The sequence below is a fragment of the Chanodichthys erythropterus genome, chromosome 10 (genome assembly GCF_024489055.1).
Source record: "Chanodichthys erythropterus isolate Z2021 chromosome 10, ASM2448905v1, whole genome shotgun sequence".
Taxonomy (NCBI): domain Eukaryota; kingdom Metazoa; phylum Chordata; class Actinopteri; order Cypriniformes; family Xenocyprididae; genus Chanodichthys; species Chanodichthys erythropterus.
Window position 1 is genome coordinate 33,997,138 of NC_090230.1, and position 22,231 is coordinate 34,019,368.

At 38.7% G+C, this 22,231-nt stretch overlaps 1 protein-coding gene across 1 annotated transcript; it reads left to right on the forward strand.

Moving 5' to 3' along the window:
• Positions 1-2,848: 2,848 nt before the first annotated feature.
• On the forward strand, positions 2,849-5,097 carry LOC137029413 (E3 SUMO-protein ligase ZBED1-like). The gene is made up of 2 exons (XM_067399013.1): positions 2,849-3,966; positions 4,290-5,097. The coding sequence occupies exons 1-2, from the start codon at positions 2,897-2,899 to the stop codon at positions 4,960-4,962; spliced, it is 1,743 nt and encodes a 580-aa protein (XP_067255114.1). The 5' UTR covers positions 2,849-2,896; the 3' UTR covers positions 4,963-5,097.
• Positions 5,098-22,231: the final 17,134 nt, after the last annotated feature.

A 22,231-nucleotide genomic window follows, 5' to 3' on the forward strand; every position in this document is an offset into this window, starting at 1 on the left:
CTGGGAATAAAGAAAAAAATCCTTATTTTAGAATATATATCTGAGAATGTATACATTGTGATTCTGTTGACTGTCTATTATGTGTCAGCTCAGCTGATTTTTGTATTGATGGGGAGAGGGAAGTTTATAAGTGAGATTAAAAAAAACTATGCTTAAAAAAAAACATACTTATGGAGGACCAAATTACTCAAAATGAAATAATGAAATAAATAATGAACTCAGTAAAACAATTTAATGGAACAGTATGTTCTGAAATAATTAAATAATCAATTTATTTAATTATTAATTCAATTATTAAATAAATCAATAAATAAATGTATCTATTTTTTAATTCCATGAAAACACAACATTTATTAATATATTTCACAATATCCTCTTTCACACACTATTATTGTGTTCAAATATATAATTTTTCAAAATTAAATGTGCTTTTTCAAAAAGCTGTTTCCCTAATAATATGCTGTTTTTTTTTTTTTTTTTTCTTTTTTTTTTTTTACGAATGACGCCTATTTGAAGAATCATGCATTTCCAAAGCACGATTTTCCCAAAGATTCTTTTCATAATAATAGAGGCCATTTCACAAATGCCAATCAACAGGCAGTGGGCGGTGCTTGGCGCTAATTGGCTAATCCTTTTGGATGAATTAACCTAATTAGGTCTGGCATGGTGAACTGAACGTTCGATATGCACAAAGAATATACACTATGTTCTAAGCTCTTTGATATGCATCGGCACTGTGGCTCTGTGTGCAGGGCAGGCTGATCGGCGTATGACATCAACGAAAGCATAATGAGTCGCATGCTTTCCAAACGCATTCTGCGATCGGCTTGTACAGCGCCGATGCATCTCGAACAAGCCCTGGGAATGAATATGGCTGTAGGACTTGATCTGAATCCGTGTATCATTCGTTCATTCATTTTTCTATATAAAACCAAAAATCAAAAAACAAAAAAAATAAAGTTTTTTTTTTATTTTCCTTTTTAAATCCAAAATGAAAAAACGGAAAACGACTCGTTTTTCGATTTTGTGCTCAAATTAAAAATGGAAAAAAACGGATAACGAGCCCTCAAATTACATTTTGGTTTTCTCACTGGATGCAAGTGGCTTACCGGAAGTGATCGTTACGCGCGCGGGGAAAGCGTCAAAGCGAGTGACATGGCCGGACTGAAGTAGTTAACAATACATATACTAAAATACAATAGTTAGAAAGATATGAGACGAAATAATTAATAAATATAAATGTGCATAAACATATAGGCCTACAACAAATAAATGCAATGTAAAAGCTAAGGAAACTGAGAGCATTTTTTTGTGATTTCAACGTATCGAATAGAGCAGTGGTCACCAACCTTTTTAAGCCCATTATCCCTGACCTCGACCTTTATGAAAGACAAGATCTACTTGATAGAAAAAGACAGCCCAGATTGTATTTAGTATTTTTTCCGTGGCCAATTTAGATTCTGATTTATTTATTTATTTTTACAAGCAAATTGGCCGATTCTCATACTGGTTGCAGATATTTATTATTATTATTATAAACAAAAATACATAGCCATTTCAAATTAGAGGGAACCACTGCTTTTTAATCACAATCCAAACAAAGATGCTATCACATTGCATGAGCAGTTGTTTTTTTATTTGAATTAATTGAGATTTAATTTCAAGATTTAAAGCAAAAACACAATGGTCTGACTTTATCTTTGTGAAATTATATGCTACACAAAAAAAGCTTGAAACAAAAACAGCAGGCTGAATGAGACGCAAATTCACTCTCTGACAGCAGGTGGCGCTTATGGAGCAGCAGTGATACAGTAGTTGTGTCCCAAATGACGCACTATACACTATGCACTTATACACTATGTACTTGTGCACTATGCACTCATCCATGTAGTGCGTGAATTGTATAAGGTTATTTTGTCATTTAACAACGGAGTACGATCCTCCCTTCCCCTCCACTACGTAATTAAAACTGCGACAGTTGAGTGCACGAAGTGTCCAACATTCCACACTTCGTTTTTTCTGTTAATTTAGTGCATCATCCGGGTATTTAAAGTGTACTTTTTCTTTTTGGAATTTTCAGTGTGAACGCACTACTCGCACTATTTATACTTAAAAACGTCATAGAATAGTGCATAAGTACGCGAATTGGGACGCACCTAGTGTTTCCTTGGTTACCGCTGTGTAAACAAAGCTGAACTGCGCTAATAATTAGCTACTTTATTCGGATTTTATTCTGAAGACAGTAATTCCTTTTAGAGATGCATTCATATAACCCTTCACCCCTAATTCAATATTTATGTTTTCTTCCTATATTTCGAGCATCGTGAACAGTGAGCTGCTCTGCCTGCTACAGAATTGTCTCCTCTTTGCGTCCGTCTTCAGCGTCTCTGGCCTCTTGTTTACGGCCGTTTACAGACTCGGGCATGATGTGGGCTATTTACCTTTATTACTGTCCCAATAGCTCCCGAAAATAACAAAAAAAAAAAAAAAAAAAAAAATACATTACAAAGACTGGAGAAATATATTTCTGTTGTTTTCGCGAGCTACTGGAACAGTGATAAAGATCGACCGGTCGATCGCGATCGACGGGTTGGCGACCACTGCTTTAGAACAACGCTACAGGGCTTTTATTTTGAAACGCACTTTTGTAGGCGGGAAATCTGCAATCTGTTTTGCATCTCATGTATATGTATATATATATATATATATATATATATATATATATATATATATATATATATATATATATATATATTAGTGCTGTCAAAATTAGCGCGTTAACGCATGCGATTAATTTGAAATATTTAACGCGTTAAAAAAAATTAACGCAATTAACGTGGTTGCAGTTTTTTTTATTTCCGGTTGTGGCCCATGTGTGTTCAACGTGCAAAGAAATATGGATAAGACCAAGGAAGGACTTTTAGACGGAAAGTTTCAGTATAAAACTCTGCCGGATGGTTCTGTGGATAAAACAAAAGTAATCTGTGCATTTTGCAAAGCCGAATTTAATTACCACAGAAGTAATTCGTCTTTGGCATATCACTTAAAAGCAAAACACCCCACCGAAACCATCTCTACGGGGCCTCGCCAATGTAAATTGCAGGAGTGCGTTCGTGGTAAAATGACAAGATCTGTAAGTGATAAGGTAATGAATGCTTTGGTTATTTGGATAGCTAAAAACTGCCGACCCATTAACATAGTAGATGACGATGGACTGCGGGACATCATTAGAACTGCATCCGGAGACGCCTCATACAATATGCCCTCAAGAGGAACCATCATGTCAAAAATACACACTTTGTATGACGATGAGAAGGCACGGAGGATGAACACGTTACAGCAAGCGACACACATCGCACTGACAGGGGACCACTGGACTTCTGTGAGCAATGACAACTACTTAGGCATCACAGCGCACTTCGTTGATAAAGAATGGAAATTGCATTCATTCGCACTAACCGTGTCTAAAACTGAGGAACGACAGTACGCTGAGGCATGTGCGGATCATTTTCTCGATGTGGCAAGAGAATGGGAAATCGAGGACAAGTTAAGCACACTTGGCACTGACAGTGCTCGTAATATGGTTGCTGCCGCGAGACTACTTCCATTTGAACACCTGCCCTGCACGGCCCACATTTTGCAACGAACTGTCACAGTTTCCATTCACGGCAGTGGATTTGAAAGTGTCCTAGCTAAATGTCGCAAGATTGTTGGGCACTTTAAGCATAGTCCATCCAACGCTCACGAACTAATGGAACAGCAAGTTGCATGTGGACAGAAACAAGAATCTCTCGTTCAGGACGTTACGACTAGATGGAATTCTACCCTAGAGATGGTCAAGCGAATTCAGCGAAACAAATCTCCACTGACCACTACCCTGGCTCAGCAAAAGAGCAATGTTGCCATGTTGACTACACAGGAGCTCGCCAAACTGCAAAAGCTGGAGGAACTACTTGAACCTTGCAGGTAGATTAATATTATTTTCTCCGTCTCTTGTCTGTTTTCACTATCCCCCAATCTGTGTGACATTATTACATTATTAAAAAGGTGAAGAAGAAATAAATATGGTGTTGAACAATGTAATGTAAATAAAATACAATTGTGTGTGTGTGTGTGTGTGTGTGTGTGTGTTTGTGTGTGTGTGTGTGTGTTTGTGTGTGTGAGAGAGAGAGAGAGAGAGAGAGAGAGAGAGAATGAGTGAGTGTGAGAGTGTAAGTGTACATGTTACATACTGGCACAAAATTTGTTTCTTTGCATTTAATAGCAACATCTTGTGCTTTCCATTGCAGATATGTAACTGAACTGCTGGGAGGAGAGCAGTACATCTCCTGCTCAGTGGTATTGCCAGCCTTGTGCCACTTGTTCAAAATTATGGAGTCCACAGAGGATGATCCAGCCTATGTAGTTAAATTCAAAAATGATTTTACTTCAGACCTATCTAAAAGGAAGGACAGCACTAATCTCACATGGCTGAAGATCGCTACTGCAATTGACCCAAGGTTTAAAGACCTAAAGTGTCTTCCCAAAGATGAAAGGAATGAGGTGTGGGCTTCACTAAGCAAGCTGTTAATGGCACAGAGTCCTGGAAAACAAGAGTCTAAAGAGACAACAGACCAACAGCCACCAAAGAAGAGAAGGATCTCCGTCTTGCTGGTTTCTTCTGATTCAGAGTCAGATGAAGAGGAAGAGTCCATAGAACAGTGTCTTAACCGCTACAAAGCAGAGCCCAAATTGCACATGGAGGGTTGTCCACTACAGTGGTGGAAAAAGAGAGAAGCAACACATGCAAGGCTGGCACCAATAGCATGCAAGTATCTGTCAACCCCTGCTACAACGGTGCCTTGTGAGAGACTGTTCTCACTCTCAGGTCACATCATTCAAAAGAAAAGGGCCACATTGTCCCCTGATAATGTCAACAGACTGGTCTGTCTCAGCAACTGGCTGAATGTAAAGGAGGACTAAGCAAAATAGTTTCTACTTTATAATTAATGTTCTCAACTCTCAGCAATACAACGTTACAATGAGTACAATTGTTTGTATTCATTCCTTTATTATTATTATTTTCCAATTTCCATATTTGCAATGACTATACTTTGGAATTTTTTTGCAGTCCACTTAGAATTCAACATGGAAATCATTTTTGTTTTTTATTGGCATTGATTGTTTTGAAATTCAAATGGCACTTACATGCCTGTGTTTTTATTTCTGTAATAAATATGGCCTTCAAGCCAACAGTTAATTTGGAGGATATTGATGGTTTATTGCAGGTATGTTGTTTACATGAGAAAATCTGTGTTACAAGTTAAACAAAAATTCCAATAAACAATCATATTTTGAATTTAAATAGTTTCTTTGTCTTGAGTTTACATTAATTATTTACATTTTACATTTACATATCCAAAAAGTTTCAGTCTTTTAATTGCGATTAATCGCGATTAATTTAAAAAAATTGTGCGATTAATTAGTTAATTTTTTTTAATCGATTGACAGCACTAATATATATATATGTATATATATATATATATATATATACACACACACACACACATGGGCGACATTTGACTCTCGAGTTAGGGGGGGCAATATTTTTTTGTTTTGTTTTTTTGTTTTGCAGGTAAACGTCTTTTTTTGTACCTGCATCAGCAAATTATTCGCAGAAGTTTAAGTTGCTTGTTCTTTTATTTACTAATACTACTCATTTATCTACTCATTTATTTAATAATTCACTAAATTTTATTATCACGGGAAATAACGCGGACGATATCTGAATCAGTGTCCGTCATTTTGCGAGCAACTGGTAACAAAGAAAAATGTCACGTCGCAATTTAAAAAATATTACCATTTTAAACCAAGAAGGCAAGCCAGTTGATATCACACAAACAATGTGCAAACTTTGCGTGAGAGTTATGCAGGTGAAGTCCTTGCCATAAATATATGTAGGGCAGATTCTAGGTCTTAGCGCTAGTTTATGATAACCATTTTGAAAGCTTTATATTCTAATCGCTGAACACATCAGACACACTTTTGGTAGAATTCGAATGCCTTTGCGTTATTCAGCCTGAGGGTGGCGCTCTAATGATGATTGACAGACTTTAGTACACACAACACACAGAATCATAGAATTGTAGTATTTCTGCTTCCGAATTTTGTTTTAGAATAGTTATGTAGGAATTAGAGTGAGGAAAAAGTCATGTATATTTTCAGACAAACATAAACAACAGAACTACTACTATAAAAGCTATTAACATGAGCACGTTTAAATTAAAGGTACGCTACTCGACATAGGAAGAACAGACATGCCAAACAGTTACTGACCTGATGCAGACACATATCTGAAGCGTGACTGATATCGTCTTGGTCTGGAGCGAGGTATGTTTAACGTGGAAATAAGCGGGGCAGCCAGAAATCTGCCACAATGGCTCTCTATGAGAGGGTGCTGCAGTTCCATTTTACACCACAGATTTACATAGGAAAGTTGTGTGGCGCTGTAGAGCTGGGATGGGCCCTGAGACCGGCTGCCCCCCTTAGTAATATGAATACATGCCTGTCGAATCCATGTGCTACATTAATATATCCTGCTCACTTTACGACTCAAATCTGAAAAATATTTGTTGCAAAATGCTGAACACATTTATAATTTATTATTAATTCAGTGTACATAGCGGTAGGCCTATATTTTAGGATGAATATTTTGGTGAGGGTCTACCACCTGCCCATACAGAGCCGCAGCTGCAACAGAAACTGAAAGTAAAAACTGACTGAGCTTTTGCCATCTGTCGCTGCGTTAACGGCATATATTCTGTTAATTTATTTTCTTGATATTTCTCTTGTGGTCCATAGTGAGGAAAAAAAAAACGAAAATATTTCGTGTTAAACTAATTGTTTTTTAAATGAGGAGTATCCAACTAATCTTTTATTATCCTCACTCACAGTCAGTGATATGCGCTATGATACTGCGGAGCAAATGAATTACAATATTATTTTAATAATAAAAGTAGCATAATAATAAGAAGAATTTAATAACCCTGCGTGCCCCGTCCGAAATAGGCTATGCCACTGTGAACGGATAAACGGTGTTCAGGCACGGCATCAAAGCGTTAAACTGTTTTATCCAAATCCACACTCTCTGAATAGTGGCCGCGTTTTTTGTGACTGTCTTTCCGCGCTCACGGGCGATAAGGCCCGCGCTCAACTGTGCGCGAGACAGAGCGACGGAGCGGTACCCGGGGGGGCAATTATGGGGGGCATATATATATATAGGCTACAGTATAGAAACCTAACAGCATTTTCTTAAATAAAATTGCTTTCAGTGATGCACTGAATGTTAATTATGTCTTCACATTCTACGGGTTTTTTACATTTTTTACATACACTGAAACAAGACAGGTTGCTCTGGCTGAAGATCTGCCAGGTAGAGATAGTCACAGAGGATACACCCAGCCCTTAAGTCAATTCCTGAATGAAAAAAAATGTTCTACTTTCACAATCACATATTTTCAGTGTATGCAAATTACAAATATTGTGAGTTTCACTAACAATCTTGCTTCCAAGATTAAACAACATATCTGACAAATCTGTATAGAAGACTTGCATTAAACAGACAGTTCACCCAAAAACTTAAAATTCTGTAATTTACTCGCCCTCATGTAGTTCCTAACCTATATGAATAAGATCTTGCTTCCATTGTCCTTTGATTCACATTTTCATGCATATCGTGTAAGAGTAGACAGTGACTGGATTTTACTCAAACCTGGAGATGAGTTGGATCACACATCACTTGACACATTTGATAACCTGTATGTTGGATTGAGACATTTTGTATAAATGCTTGCTGATCTTTGGCAAGGTCATATGAAAAGGATGTTTAGTGTACAAGTATTAATAGAGAGAATTGTTGCCAAAAATTAAACTTGTCATTTACTCACCCTCATGTTGTTCCAAACCTACGTGAATTCTTTCTTCATTTGAACACAAAAGATATTTTGAAGAATGTTGGTAACCAGACAGTTGATGGTAGCCATTGACTTGCATTGTATTTTTTTTTTTTCCTTCTAATATGGAAGTCGGTGGCTACCATCAAATGTCTGGTTACCAACATTCTTCAAAATATCTTTTGTGTTCAAATGAAGAGAATTCATATTGTCGTTTTTCATACGGTTAACAATACATTAGCACTCGGAGTGGTAGGATGAATTTCAGCAATCAACAGCACGGCTTTGACCTGTGAATGAAGACCCTGAAATGGTTTTGTTAGAGACAACATATATTTACACACCACCCCGTCCAGTCCTCTTTGGGGTGACAAAACCTGTGAAAATTCATTTGGTGTGAGGGTTATCCAGGGCTGTTCAGGGCTTGAACCCATGATATTCCCTCATTTGGCAATATCATACATAATTTAATTTTATTGTTATGTTATTTTCTTTGTTGATTAAATAAGTAAATAATTTCTTATTTTTACACAATAATATAAACACTCATCCCACCTTCAACATGTTAACAAACACAAAACATTACATTTAGAACAGAATCAGTTCCACTCAGTGGAACTCGTCATGACATGCTGGAAAGAAAAGAAAAGTTGTGTGTGGTAAACAGGACGAGTTTGCTTGTTCTGCCTTCCCAAGAAATTTCCTGTGCAGGTATGGCATTGTTTCATCCTGCCACAATAACCAGGTCAGGATTATTAGCCACAATTCATCCATGACCATTATTTCATTAGGCATAATTCATATAATGTGCCCATTTTAGAAAATTTTAATACAGCCGTTTATGGCATTTTTCTTTGCTGCACCATTACTCACACACACACACTCACACACTTTCACACTTTTGTGTCTCTGGCCAGAGTATAATTTTTTTTTTTTTTTTTTTTTTTTTTTTTGGTCACTGCATCTGCAAACAGTGAATTGAATGGGGAACATATATACTGTTAAGGGTAGAATACCACCAAGTCAAATCGAATAAAACTCTTTCGACGATGTTGGAAATTATGAAACAGGCACTGTGGAATTCCCCGCTCAACACTGTCCAGGTTTTTTTTTTTTTTTTTGGAATGATTCAGCCTAGGCATGCCACAGTTAAGAGGAAAACATTCTTAAATATATTTTATCATTCATCTATGTAATAAAAAAGTATCCTTTTTTTTTTTTAGTTGCTCATGAGCTGTATTAAAAAAAAAACTGGAGATCTCATAATTTTGGATCCATGATTAACCATAATCATAATCTCTGATGCCAGCATTTGTGATATAATCATTTTACAGTTTGGGATTTTTTTTTCTTTTAATAAATAACCAAGATGGAGTGACTATTATCATGTCTACCATCCATATTCTATTTAGAGAACTCTGTAACACACGTCTGTCCTGAGAGCTGTGTCTAAACTCTCTTCATTGCACAACATTCTCTAAGTCTAAACCCAGTTTTAACTGAACGTGAGTCAAGCAGAAACTTAACTTCCATTTCATAAAGGGTTGGACTGGTGCTTATTAACAGAAAAATGCAGTAGGTTAACAAAAGAAAGAACTGCTATGAGACTATTACCAATTTGTAAGTTGTGATGACAAGTCTAATTTTGAGGCATTTTCTGCAGCGATCACAGTATAGGCAGTACCTGCATCCACGCACGAGGAAGAGATGGATGTCCCCCCACTCGTATGGTCAGTTAGTCAGTTGAGCCTGTTTGGCAGTTTTAGTGTCTTTCTTCATCCAGAACCTTGGGTCTCTCAGTCTGTAATGAGGACCGGGTGGAGCATGAGGTTGGCTCTTGTTTGTGTTGGGACAGCTTGTTCTGGAAATTGTACACTCAGAGAATGGCATAAATCAAATTGACCCCACATAAATTGTCATCACAATCGAACATGAGCAATATGCTCTGCTTTTACTTATTTTAAGAGTCTCATCCAATTGACAACAGCAGTTCTGTTTTTTATTTTAATAAAGCAAGCAAGTTCTTCTTTGCAAAATGCAGAAAAGAGCAAACTATTCTAAATTATCTGAACACATTATAAATAATCCTCACAAATACATCAAAATCGAACAAAACAAAGGTAAAAATGTTATTTCTTTACTCAAATCAATTTAATTTTAACTTAGTCACTCAATCTTGTTCTCATTCAACACAATGCAAAAGTTATTTCCATTAACACATACTAAAATTCTCTACAATAGATAAAATTTCAAGCTGTCCACCAGGGATTATGAATACATATTTCAGACATCTTCAGATGACAAATAACAGGATATAAAAAAAAACTATATTTTTTTCATGTATATAGTATTTTTCTTTACCCTTTACCCTATCTGAGACAATGCATAAAATAATAACAAAACAAAAACTACTCAGCAGAATTATCTAAATACAGTTGTACATATTGTATCACTAAAATTTGGAAAACAATACTTTGAAGATAGCAGCACACTCAATCTAACACAGCTGAGACAGAACAGAGCAGAACAGGAATTTGGTTCAAAACTAACTTCACCTCATCAAAGTGACTTGGAGGAAATATGGCAAATAGCCATTAGTTGAATTTGTAAGCCTTTTTACAATCCAATCCAATCTCCATTATAAGACGGACATCCACATACAAAAATAATTGCTGATGTGCTGCTCTGCTTTGACACCCACTCTGACAAGATCGAGTTATGTAGGAAATTTAAAAAGTTATTTAGCATTTTAGGTTTTAGTGCTTTGCAAGGACTTCAATACACAAAAGAACAGGTCAATATAACTTCATATATTATATAAAACACTCAAAATACTCACTTTGTGGCTAAACACAATGTTATATTTTTTTATATGCAATAAATCCTAAAAATGTGCACAATTTAAATTTATGCTTTCTGGACTTTCCACAAACAATTTCAATTTTCTCTTGGTTTTAATTTTAAATATTACTATATTATTTATTTGCTTAATAATTCAGCAAGGCCAGTCTACTGTTATCGAAATTGCAGAGCCCTATTTAGAAGCTTCCACCTTGAACACGAGTTGACTTCACAGACTTTCAATAATCCTACCGACACAGTCTCACCCGAAAAATACACAGGGTATTGATATCAAACAACAATTATCATCCTCGCAGTATGATACACAAATGACTTCAAACAAACGAAAAAAAGAACAAAAGCACATCCGTCTACTCATGATGCTCCCTGTATTGTTAATATACAAACTGCACTTCGCTAATGGTGCCCAAAGAGCGATGATAAGTAATAAAATCAGACAAGACAGGAATCAACAGCAGACTCATCTCCCCTCCACCGTTTCTCTGCCGAGAAAGCGAGCGCAGAATGGAAAACATCTCAGGTTACGTATGTAACCATAGTTCCCTGAGAACCAGGGAACGAGACTCTGCGTTCAATCACGCTTTGGGGAACGTCACGTGACCCAGGTGTCTGAAAGCAACTATCCAATAACTCCAATCCTTATTGGCCGGCGACAGCCTATGACGTCATATGGCGCGACCCGGAAGTATAAAAGGAGCGCCTGGAGAAACAGAAGACATCCATCGTCTTGAGGGACTGTTCTGCAGGTAGGCAGCCCGAAGCATGGCAAGGAAACGCAGAGTCTCGTTCCCTGGTTCTCAGGGAACTATGGTTACATACATAACCTGAGACGTTCCCTTTCGAAAGGGAACTTCAACTCTGCGTTCAATCACGCTTTGGGGAACGATGTACCCACGCCGCCATGCTTGAGGAGAGTGCATGCCAAATAATATGGCTGACAAACGTCAAGCAGTTTCGAAGGAAACGCTTAGCAACTCACCCTCGGGTCACACCAGGCTGTCAGTGACAGCATTCCCTATGGCCAACAGCCCAAGCTGAGCCTACAGAAGGCCTTCCAGAGAGAGAAAAGGCCTAATAAGGCCGCTAGAGGCATCTGAGACCAACTTTTCCGCAGACAAAGTGGTTTCTTTAAGGGAATGAGGCCAGGGAACCGAAGGGAACCCCGTCCAGTCACTAGAGGGGAACGAAGTCACCCCCAACGCCACCAGGGAGGCCGACCTGGTCTGTCATAGGACAAACTTAGTCTTGGCCAACCCTGTCTGAGTACAGAATCTCCATAACGCATTCTTCATAGAAGAGAGCAGGTAAGAGTCACTGCAGAAAGGCAGGAGCAACTCAGACCCACACGTAGAGACGGGCATCCTGGAGAGCAGAACTCAGCTGAGTGCTATGAACCCTCCTATTGAGGGGAGATCCACTCATCCTAGGATCTACTCAGTGCTTAATTAACGCACTGAGGAGGCTGTGCGCTAGAGAACCCTGATACAGGGGAGCACAAACCAGCCTGGGGCTGAATCTTAGGAGGAGGCCTGATTAAGGCCTACCACCATGATCAGCTTAGGGAGCTAAGCACTATTACAACATAACCCCAGAAGGGAAGTACAAAGCTCACCTAACAGGTAGACCATGCAATGGGCACATACTCATGGAGGCCAAAGAGGAGCCTACAGCATGATAGTAGCTATAAGTGAAACAGAAGTATATTCAGAAAGTGGCCTGAAGTGGCCACCCTGAACACCTGTCTTGCTGCAGCAGACAGGTAACTTCAACGGCAGCATAGGAGACTGCAAAGCGCCCGCATGATAATCTACCCAACACAAACCAACGAGCAGTGCACTCAGTAAAAGCACCTTTTTACTCTTTCAAGCAAGAGGAGTACAACATACGCCAACACATAGTCGAGGAAGGCCTGTGAGGGCCTATCACCTCAACAGACACGTGGGCATCAGCTCATGGCAGTGTTCTTAGGCACCGAAGAACGATAAATAACCGACACCAAGGAGGTTAAATATCATCTGGGCACTTGGCCAACCGGAAGTGTATATACAGGTTCTCAGAGAGAAATACACGTCAACATATACCACTATGTTGAAAAAGGCGGCCCATAGGGCCTAGCAACCTTTAGACATATGGCATAAGTCCAGTGGCCATCTCTAGGAGCTTTGAATAGATCCACCTTAGACGTCTAGGTGGCTATTAGCTCAACTAGCGTAAGATCAGGCTCAGGGAGACGGATGCAATTCAAACCAAACCTCAGTAAGGTTTAACCACAGCATACACCCTGAGGGGCTAGCCACTCAAAGTACTCGGAAAAGCACCATAAATTCTCACAGCAAGAAGAATACGTAGCTGAACTCCAAATGCTACACCGGAGGCCGAGAAGAGGCCTGCCTTAGTAAAAGCTAAGCTGCCATAACCAGTCCACCCAAAAGCCATGTATTTAGTATTGAAACTTCCTCAGAAGAAATACATAGAACGCTGCCACCCAACGTGAACAGACCTGATTAGGGCCTATCCGTCGAGGTGGGGAGTGGCCTTTTTAAGGTGGTCAGGTTTTTCCAAAGCATCCTGCCAACAAATCAACTAAAAAGGAGGCCTAGTGGGGCCTACAATCTCAGCGACAAGTGGCGTTCAGCCTTGTTTGCAGAACAAAACACAAACTGTGCCAGCATGTGAACTAGAAAGGAGGCCTGTTGGGGCCTACCATTCTAATGACACGTGGCTTCAGCTCGTGAAATGCTGTAAACTATGTGAGCAAACTATGATCAGCTAACAGCACTTGTTAGAAAAACAATTGCTAACTAGAAGGAGGCTAATTAACCATAAGAGCCTACAATCAAAGATATATGCAATATAGCTGTTAACAAGATCACCAAAAAAGGGAGTTAATAGAAACCAGCTTTTCTCAAAAAGTGGTTCTATACTACCCTGAGTATGCAATCCAACAGGTGATGCACTCAGTAACACCAATAAACCCAGTGCTTCCCACACATAGACTTTACTTGGGCGGGCCGCCCACGTATAATAACGACTGCCCAAGTATATTTTGAGACACATTTTTGCTTTTATTATTTTTATCCTCTTAAACTTTTATATCCGCAAGATAAAACCATCCGTGATCGATAAACTAGTCGTTTCGTACCTGCTCGTTATGTGTGCGTCAGAACAGTTTACTCTCTAACATTCCCACGGGCGCTGCATTTTGCAAAGTCACAAGGGGGCGCTGTTGCGCTTTCTACAGGCTCGCGCAACAGTGCTTCAGACTGCTTCAAAGTGATTCTCAATCAATGAAAAGCGCAGATTTATGCCAAGCGATTGCTAATGAACTCAAGTTGATGAATTATTACCAAGTTTACTTCATGGCCTTTATATAAAATGTTTTAGACGATTGTAAGAATCTAAAGGATCAGCCTGCAATAGTACAGACATTTCAAAATAAGAGTCCCGGTGTATTTCGGGCTTGTTTATAATTAAAAGTCACACGCTAAGTTTTTTTTTTTCTTTTGGGATTATTGATATTTTGGTTACACAATAAATTGTATTTAATTTGATTTCCATTTAATTCATGGTAAATTATTGTAGTCTTCCCCACAGGAAGAAAAGACTTGAGAACATTATTTGACATATATTATTAATTTTATAAATTTTACTAGTAAACTCTGTGTCCCATTCACTGAGAGAGACACTATATGACAGCAAGGAGAACATAGGAAAAGGTGAACCATTTAAATGCTGTAATTATGCATAATAATGCATAATATTAGTATGTAATTAAATGTAATATGCTATGCAATTAAAATTAATTTCAATAAATAAAAATACTGTTAAAAATCACACATTATTTGTTTGTCACATGTAGTAGACCATTTTTGTGCCGTGGGTAATAGGAGGATTTTTCGCCCGGCTACCACCGCAAGTATATTTCAAACCTGTGGGAAGCATTGAAACCTACTAATGGGGAATATAGGTCACCAGTGTCTCCAATAGCAGCTACATGAAAAAGCCTGCTATTACGGGAACAGGTGCTAACCTGTGGCAGCATAAGTAAGCTCACATACAATGTAGGGCAAAAGTCTAGAACTTCAAAGCAAATGCAGCGCTTTGATGTATATGCTGTTTTCAAAGAGGAAAATAATTCTCTCCATACAGATTCTCAAATCTGTACTGAGCCATAGAGGACGAATGCTAAACCCCAGCAACGTCAACTCAAACTTGATTAAAGAAACAAGTGGCTCAGAGGAAAAAAAAAAAAAAAACACATTTTCCCTAGCATAAAAGTTCTAGAAAGTGGGGCCTTGCACACACAGCATGACTTATCTACGCAAAGATAAGAGCCTACCACCTGAGATAACAGCATCAGGAAGTCTAAAAACAATCTATAACCTAGCTGTTAAACTCAACAATTGCACCTACAAAGGCTTCACCTTCAAATCTCATGAAAGAGAGAAAGAAAGTGAAGCTCACAAGCAAACAATGTCAGGCGGCCGATTAAGGCCGACCTAAACATGCATAATAACTGAAGTGACGAGTGCTAACTCAAACTACCCTAGAACACAGCAGATGAGAAGCTACTCTAAAACAACAGGTGGCTAAGAGGCGGCCATTTTGTGGCCTGCACACTAGCCAGCCTATCAACTTCAGTTTGCCCAAAAACCCCTTACTTTTTCTGACTGCATGCCCAGAAAACTATACAGGAAAATAAGGTCTTATTTTAAACACATAAAATATAGACCCCCCTCAACTCAAAGACCGAAGACTCCTAATGCTCCTATTTTACATAAAATGGATGGAATCTAAGGATCTTTTAAGCCTAAAAGATCCTCTTACTATCAAACAGAAACAGCGGGCTGACATAAATAATCACTATGGGCCCAGCCATCAGTCTGACCATAAAAAGTATCTGAGCATGAATTATGTTTATATATATATATATATATATATATATATATATAAAAAATCTCACACACACAGGAGGTGGAAGAAGAGGAGAGGGTAGATATAAATCGCCCTATGTAGCTGGGGAATCGATTACAAACGCAACAGTGTTTACAATCGATCACCCACCTCACTCTCGCTTCTTCCTCCTCCCGTCTGTCTGGGTTCAGATACAAATCTGGACGGCTAGGGGTTTTTCCGTGCCCTCCCGATCTCAAAGCGCGTCCCAAACACACAGCAGCTCCGCACACACACAACAGCCAGAGGAGCGCTCGCGCCGGACGCGATGACGTCAAACAGAAACGTCATCGTCATCCAGTCATCCCCGTCAGCCGCAGGGAAGCCGAGAGAGAGACAACTTTCTCAAACTTCCCAACGAGCTCATCTGCGAGCCCTATGATCGCAGCCACCGTATTGCCTCAGCACAAACGGGGCCAGAATAATCAGGCACAGATACAGACACCTCTTCCCTCGGGAAGAGTGTCAAACGAGAACGGAGCGTCCCGAAAAGGGAGACGCTCACAGTAAACAACAGACAAACACAGACAGCGCCCTCAAGCACTGTGTATGCGCGCTCCTCTCCAGACAGAAAAACGCCCAGAAAATGTGAATATAAGTGTCAAACCCGGGGACACGGATAAACACACTCTCTTGAACGTTTGTAAGGCATATAAAAAAACCCTACAGAGTTGGTATAGTCGTAATCAGACAGAACAGGACCGAAGGACGTTTAGATGTTTTCTGTTTCGCCAGGCGCTCCTTTTATACTTCCGGGTCGCGCCATATGACGTCATAGGCTGTCGCCGGTCAATAAGGATTGGAGTTATTGGATAGTTGCTTTCAGACACCTGGGTCGTGACGTTCCCCAAAGCGTGATTGAACGCAGAGTTGAAGTTCCCTTTCGAAAGGGAACCGGGGGAATGAAGCGCATGTCTGACATGAGCTCTTGTCAGTGGCGTAGCAAGTCAGCCCCGGGCCCATATGCAAATTTTTGCAAATTTTTTTTAAAGGGGGGGGGGGGGGGGGTCTTATGTGAAAGAGTCCCAGGACTTTAATATAAATAAGATATTATCACTAACATGCAGACAGAAATGGTAAAAACATTTATAGGAATGATAAAAACGGCTTTTCAACACAGTCTACGTTTGAATTCGACCGATTCGACTCTTGCTTTGGAATTTCAGAATGATAGCATCATTTCAGATGCAATGAGTCGGTCCGAAGATTATTCCAGTTATGAATTAATTATTCTGTCTTTTTTAATGCACGTTTTATTCCTAATAAATTTACTACAAGTTTCTTCTTTAAATATTTTTCCATCACGTTTTATGTGCATTTTATTTCGCTGAATAAAGAGTATCCACACCAACGAGTGTACGAGTTACATTTATTCACATCTTGTGCAGTATCTTAAAATGTGCAGACGTAGTCGTTTTTTCAGAAAACTAATATGGCTCATTTAAAATTCTTACATTACTGCATGCATAAGTTTTCAGAAAGCGAATGGTCAAATACAGTAGATCATTGCTAAGACATGGCATTGACCATTTTATGGTCCATTTATTAAGATTCTTAACGATTTTCAGTATATTTAACATAGATAGACTATACAAAGTTATTGACAACATTATTTCTATTATACTTCATTTTTCTGAACATGTACACGGGTTCTGTCGCGCGCACAGACGCGCGTGCGAGCCTTTGAAAGTATTTAGCTGCAGAAAGACGCGTTCGGCGTGTGCGCTGCGCACTATCTAGTGGACTTTTGTTTTCAAGCACTCAATTCACTCTGTTGTACAGCATGGGCTGTTGCAAGACAGGTGCAACAGCGTGGACCGCAGCAGGGTGCTGAAAGTGGGCGCCGCCTCGTACAAAGATGCCGACACCGGCTGCATGTGAGGCAAAGCCGTGCACCCGCTGCACCCTGCTCTATCGAAACGTGCTAACTTATCGAAAAATGCTACCGTAGAGACCTAGGGCCTCATGTACAAAGCGTGCGTACGCACAGAAAAGTGCCGTAGGCTACGATCATTGTCACGGCGGTCCACTAACAATTTAGGCCTACTTACAAACCCACCTTTTCTTGTGAAATATTGGGTAACATACTGTCGACCCTTTGCCTCTTTCACTTCTCTTGACTTCCAGATTTTTGAGGCATTTTCACATCCTCTGTCAAGTTGAATCTGCCGGGCCGGCGCTATAAGTGAAGTCAAGCTGTTTGTGTTGCCTTGGTTACTGGATACAATTTGGGCGGACTGAACCATTTTATGATAATCGAGAGGGGGAGAGGGGCCCACGGACGTTTGTGTTTCCTAAACAAATACATTTTTTGACACCAGGAAACAGCAAATAGAATAATTTAAAGTTAATAATTTTTACTATCAAATATTTTTTTTAGCACCACAATTTTATTGGGGGCTTCTCTGGGCCCCCTCTTAGTCATGGGCCCCGAGAATCGTCATCGTTTACCCCCCCTTTACAGCGCCCCAGGCTCTTGTCATAGTGTTTCAAATGTTCTTTTTTCATATATCATGGGGTTAAGAGAAAGTTCACATCTGCGACAATAATAATACTATATTTGTACATATTTCACATTTCACATGCAGTTTCATTGCAGCTTCAAATTGTTCTACACGATCCCAGATGAGAAATAAGGGTCTTATCTAGCGAATCGATCGGTCATTTTCTGAAAAAATACAACCGTTTATGCTTTATAAACAAAATATCGCCTTGAACGTACTTTCCGCTTCCGCATTCTTCATAACGCTTACGCTGAATGTTCTACACCTTCCCTATTCTACTTACGGAAAAAAACGAAACTGGCGCCGCGTTCGTTCCGTAAGTGGAATAGGGAAGGCGTAGAACATTCAGCGTAAGCGTTATGAAGAATGCGGAAGCGGGAAAGTACGTTCAAGGCGATATTTTGTTTATAAAGCATAAACGGTTGTATTTTTTTTCGAAAATGACCGATCGATTCGCTAGATAAGACCCTTATTTCTCATCTAGGATCGTGTAGAACAATCTGAAGCTGCAATGAAACTAATTTTGACTTCAACTGTTTGGTACCCAATGAAGTCCACTATAAGGAGAAAAATCCTGGAATCCTTCATTTCTTTTCGACTGATGAAAGAAAGACATGAACATCTTGGATGACATGGGGGTGAGTAAATTTATCAGGAAAAGTGTATTTAAAAGTGAACTAATCCTTTAAGTTTATGGTTTAAAAGTAGCCTACATACTGGTATTCTACCAGAGCCTTTCACTAATATCCAGCTGAACCGATTCATCCAAAAATAATAACAATACTGTACTTCAGGTATATATAAAAAAAGATTAAAAAAAAACACTGAAGAGACAATTCCTTCATAAGCATTAGGCTTTGTGAGCATTTTGTTACCAGTTTAAAATACAAAACAGAGGCGGTGCATTTTTTTTTTTTTTACAATTTATTTTTAATCACAAAAGTAACAATTCTAAGTAGAAAGTACAGAACATTCTCAATTCAGTTTTATAGCTCTCATACTGGATATTCTGTACCCAACATTAACAATATTCAATTAACATGTAGAATTTTTAAATTCCTTCACAACGGGAAATATCATGGTCAATGAACAGTTAATTAATCAGTTAAGTGCTGAACACATGGGTAGTGCATGTTTTACAAGCGTTTAAACATAATGTAACAATTCTTGTAAGAGTATAAAATACAGAACATTAGCAACTCAATTGTAATTCATATACTGGATATTCTGTATTAAACCTGTTAAAAAAATATTTCAAATGAACATGTTCAATGCGTTACAATTCCTTCAGAGTGTAAATACAAAACTGAGAGCATCGTGCCCAATGAGCAGTTCATTAATCAGTTTTAAATACTAAACTCTCAAGCATTTTAACACATATCCTCTAGACTTTTTTTTTTTTTTTTTACACTTTTGTCTTTCTTTAGGGGTGAGTAAATGACAAGTTTAATTTTTGGCAACAATTCTCTCTATTAATACTTGTACACTAAACATCCTGTTCATATGACCTTGCCAAAGATCAGCAAGCATTTATACAAAATGTCTCAATCCAACATACAGATTATCAACTGTATGTGTCAAGCGATGTGTGATCCAACTCATCTCCAGGTTTGAGTAAAATCCAGTCACCGTCTACTCTTACACGATATGCATGAAAATGTGAATCAAAGGACAATGGAAGCAAGATCTTATTCATATAGGTTAGGAACTACATGAGGGCGAGTAAATTACAGAATTTTAAGTTTTTGGGTGAACTGTCTGTTTAATGCAAGTCTTCTATACAGATTTGTCAGATATGTTGTTTAATCTTGGAAGCAAGATTGTTAGTGAAACTCACAATATATGTAATTTGCATACACTGAAAATATGTGATTGTGAAAGTAGAATATTTTTTTCATTCAGGAATTGACTTAAGGGCTGGGCTCTCATAGTAATGTAGTGTTCAAGCTCCTCTCTGAAGATGGATGGCAAGAGGATACACCCAGCCCTCAAGTCAATTCCTGCAATTGAGAAAAACATCCTACTTTCGCAATCACATATTTTGCAATGTGGTAAATCAAATGACATATATTGTGTTTCACTAACAAAGTGACTATCTCTACCTGGCAGATCTTCAGCCAGAGCAACCGGTCTTGTTTCAGTGTACTGTTTTGCTAGGGGGGATTTTGCCTTGGCAAGTTTCAGCACATTTGGCAGAAGTCTAGTGAAGCTCTCTCTGAAATGATTCGGTCAAAAAAAAAAAAAAAAAGAAAAAAACCCATAGAATGTGAAGACATGATTAACATTCAGTGCATCACTGAAAGCAATTTTATTTAATAAAATGCTGTTAGGTTTCTATACTGTAACCTTTACAGATATATTTTCAGAAATGTTTATTTTCTGTGACAGCAATCGACATGTCTTCAATTTCACAATTTCCAAAATCATAATAGATTGCTTCCTTGTAACATTCAGGTGTTTTCAATATTCACTCCATCAGGCGTTCTTAAGTATGGGTACTTTCTGACTACATCCTCCACAGACAATTCCCTCCATGATTTCTTGACGTCTCCAGGAGAATGTTCGTGCCAGGCGGTCTTTGACAGTCGAGATGTCTGGATGAGTCTTCCGATACTCACTTTGTAGAATGTTCACATGGACCTCAACAGACATTGAATCCTCCCCAATACAGTTTCCTTTGTCAAAACAACAGAAACAGATAATGCTTATACTGTGACAGATAATGACAGAGATATGTGAAAAGTCTGCACACTCATTGAACAAGGCGTTTTAGATAAAAAAAAATGAAAAAATACACTGAACTGCATGAACAATGAGACCTAACGTTCAGTCAGTGAAAGCGTAAAGTGTATGCAAAAAATGTCTGTATTATCTGCTTACATTGTTCTGCACTACTTGAAACGCAAAAGTGATTAAAAGTTGAAAAATAAATTATGCATATAACAGTGGGCTAACATATTCTACACTAGCTGGCTTTTGACAAACTTTAAGATGCACTGGTGTATCTGGACTGCTTTGTATGGCCGAACTTCTTCAGCTTTGACTTCACTGTCACTGACAAGTGGTGCATGTTCTGGGTTAAATTTCCACTTTAGAGACATGTGCCAGGTGTGCTAGTAATAAAATTAGTTGCAGAACAGCTCATCGCACTCAATTTTTAATTTAAGATTGTGTTCATGACCAATAAAATTTAACTAGTTAACGTTACCAATATTTACCATAATTACCACGTGAAGTCAGCATAAAAATGCAAGACGCTTCAAAAGACGCAAGACGTGATAGTCTAGCCTGAAAAAATATTTTTAATTAAGAAAGAACATTTATCGGACAGGTCATGTAAGATTTTGTTGCTGAATTGAAAAATGTCGTTTAATTTGAGCAGATTTCGATATTCCACAGCAGACGGCGCGAAGCGGGAAAAACGGTTTGCACTGCCCAAGTCTGCAGGGGCTAAATGGCGATGGCAAGTGGAAGCATTTTACACAGCTTAATTGACTAAATGAACAAAATAACTCTAAAATAAATATGTGCGTAACCCAACCAGAAACAAACCATAACGTGCTTAGTGTAGTTAATGATAGCTTAAGTTATGTTTGTAATCGTTATCAATAGCTAACAGTAGCATTGCATGAACAGAAAAAAAAAAAAAATCAAGATTCGGTTACTTACCGCTGAATTTCCTTGCCTCTTCTCCGGTAATCTGTATTCCAGCTTCAATTATTTTCTGAATTGGTTCATCCGTAGAGAAAAACTCGACAAAGATGGACAATTAACCGAGATTTTCGCTCATTTCACGCATGGAAGAAAGAGTGCACTGTGCAACGCAATGGCAAGTAGATATCGCGCTCGCGCCTTCTAAATAGAAGAGCCAATGGCTGATTGGTAAAGTCATTGCGTCATCTCAGCAGCCGCTAAAATTCAATAGAATCTAGGCTTGTTCGACTTCATGCAGCTCTGCGCAGACCGATCGGCGGCTGACTT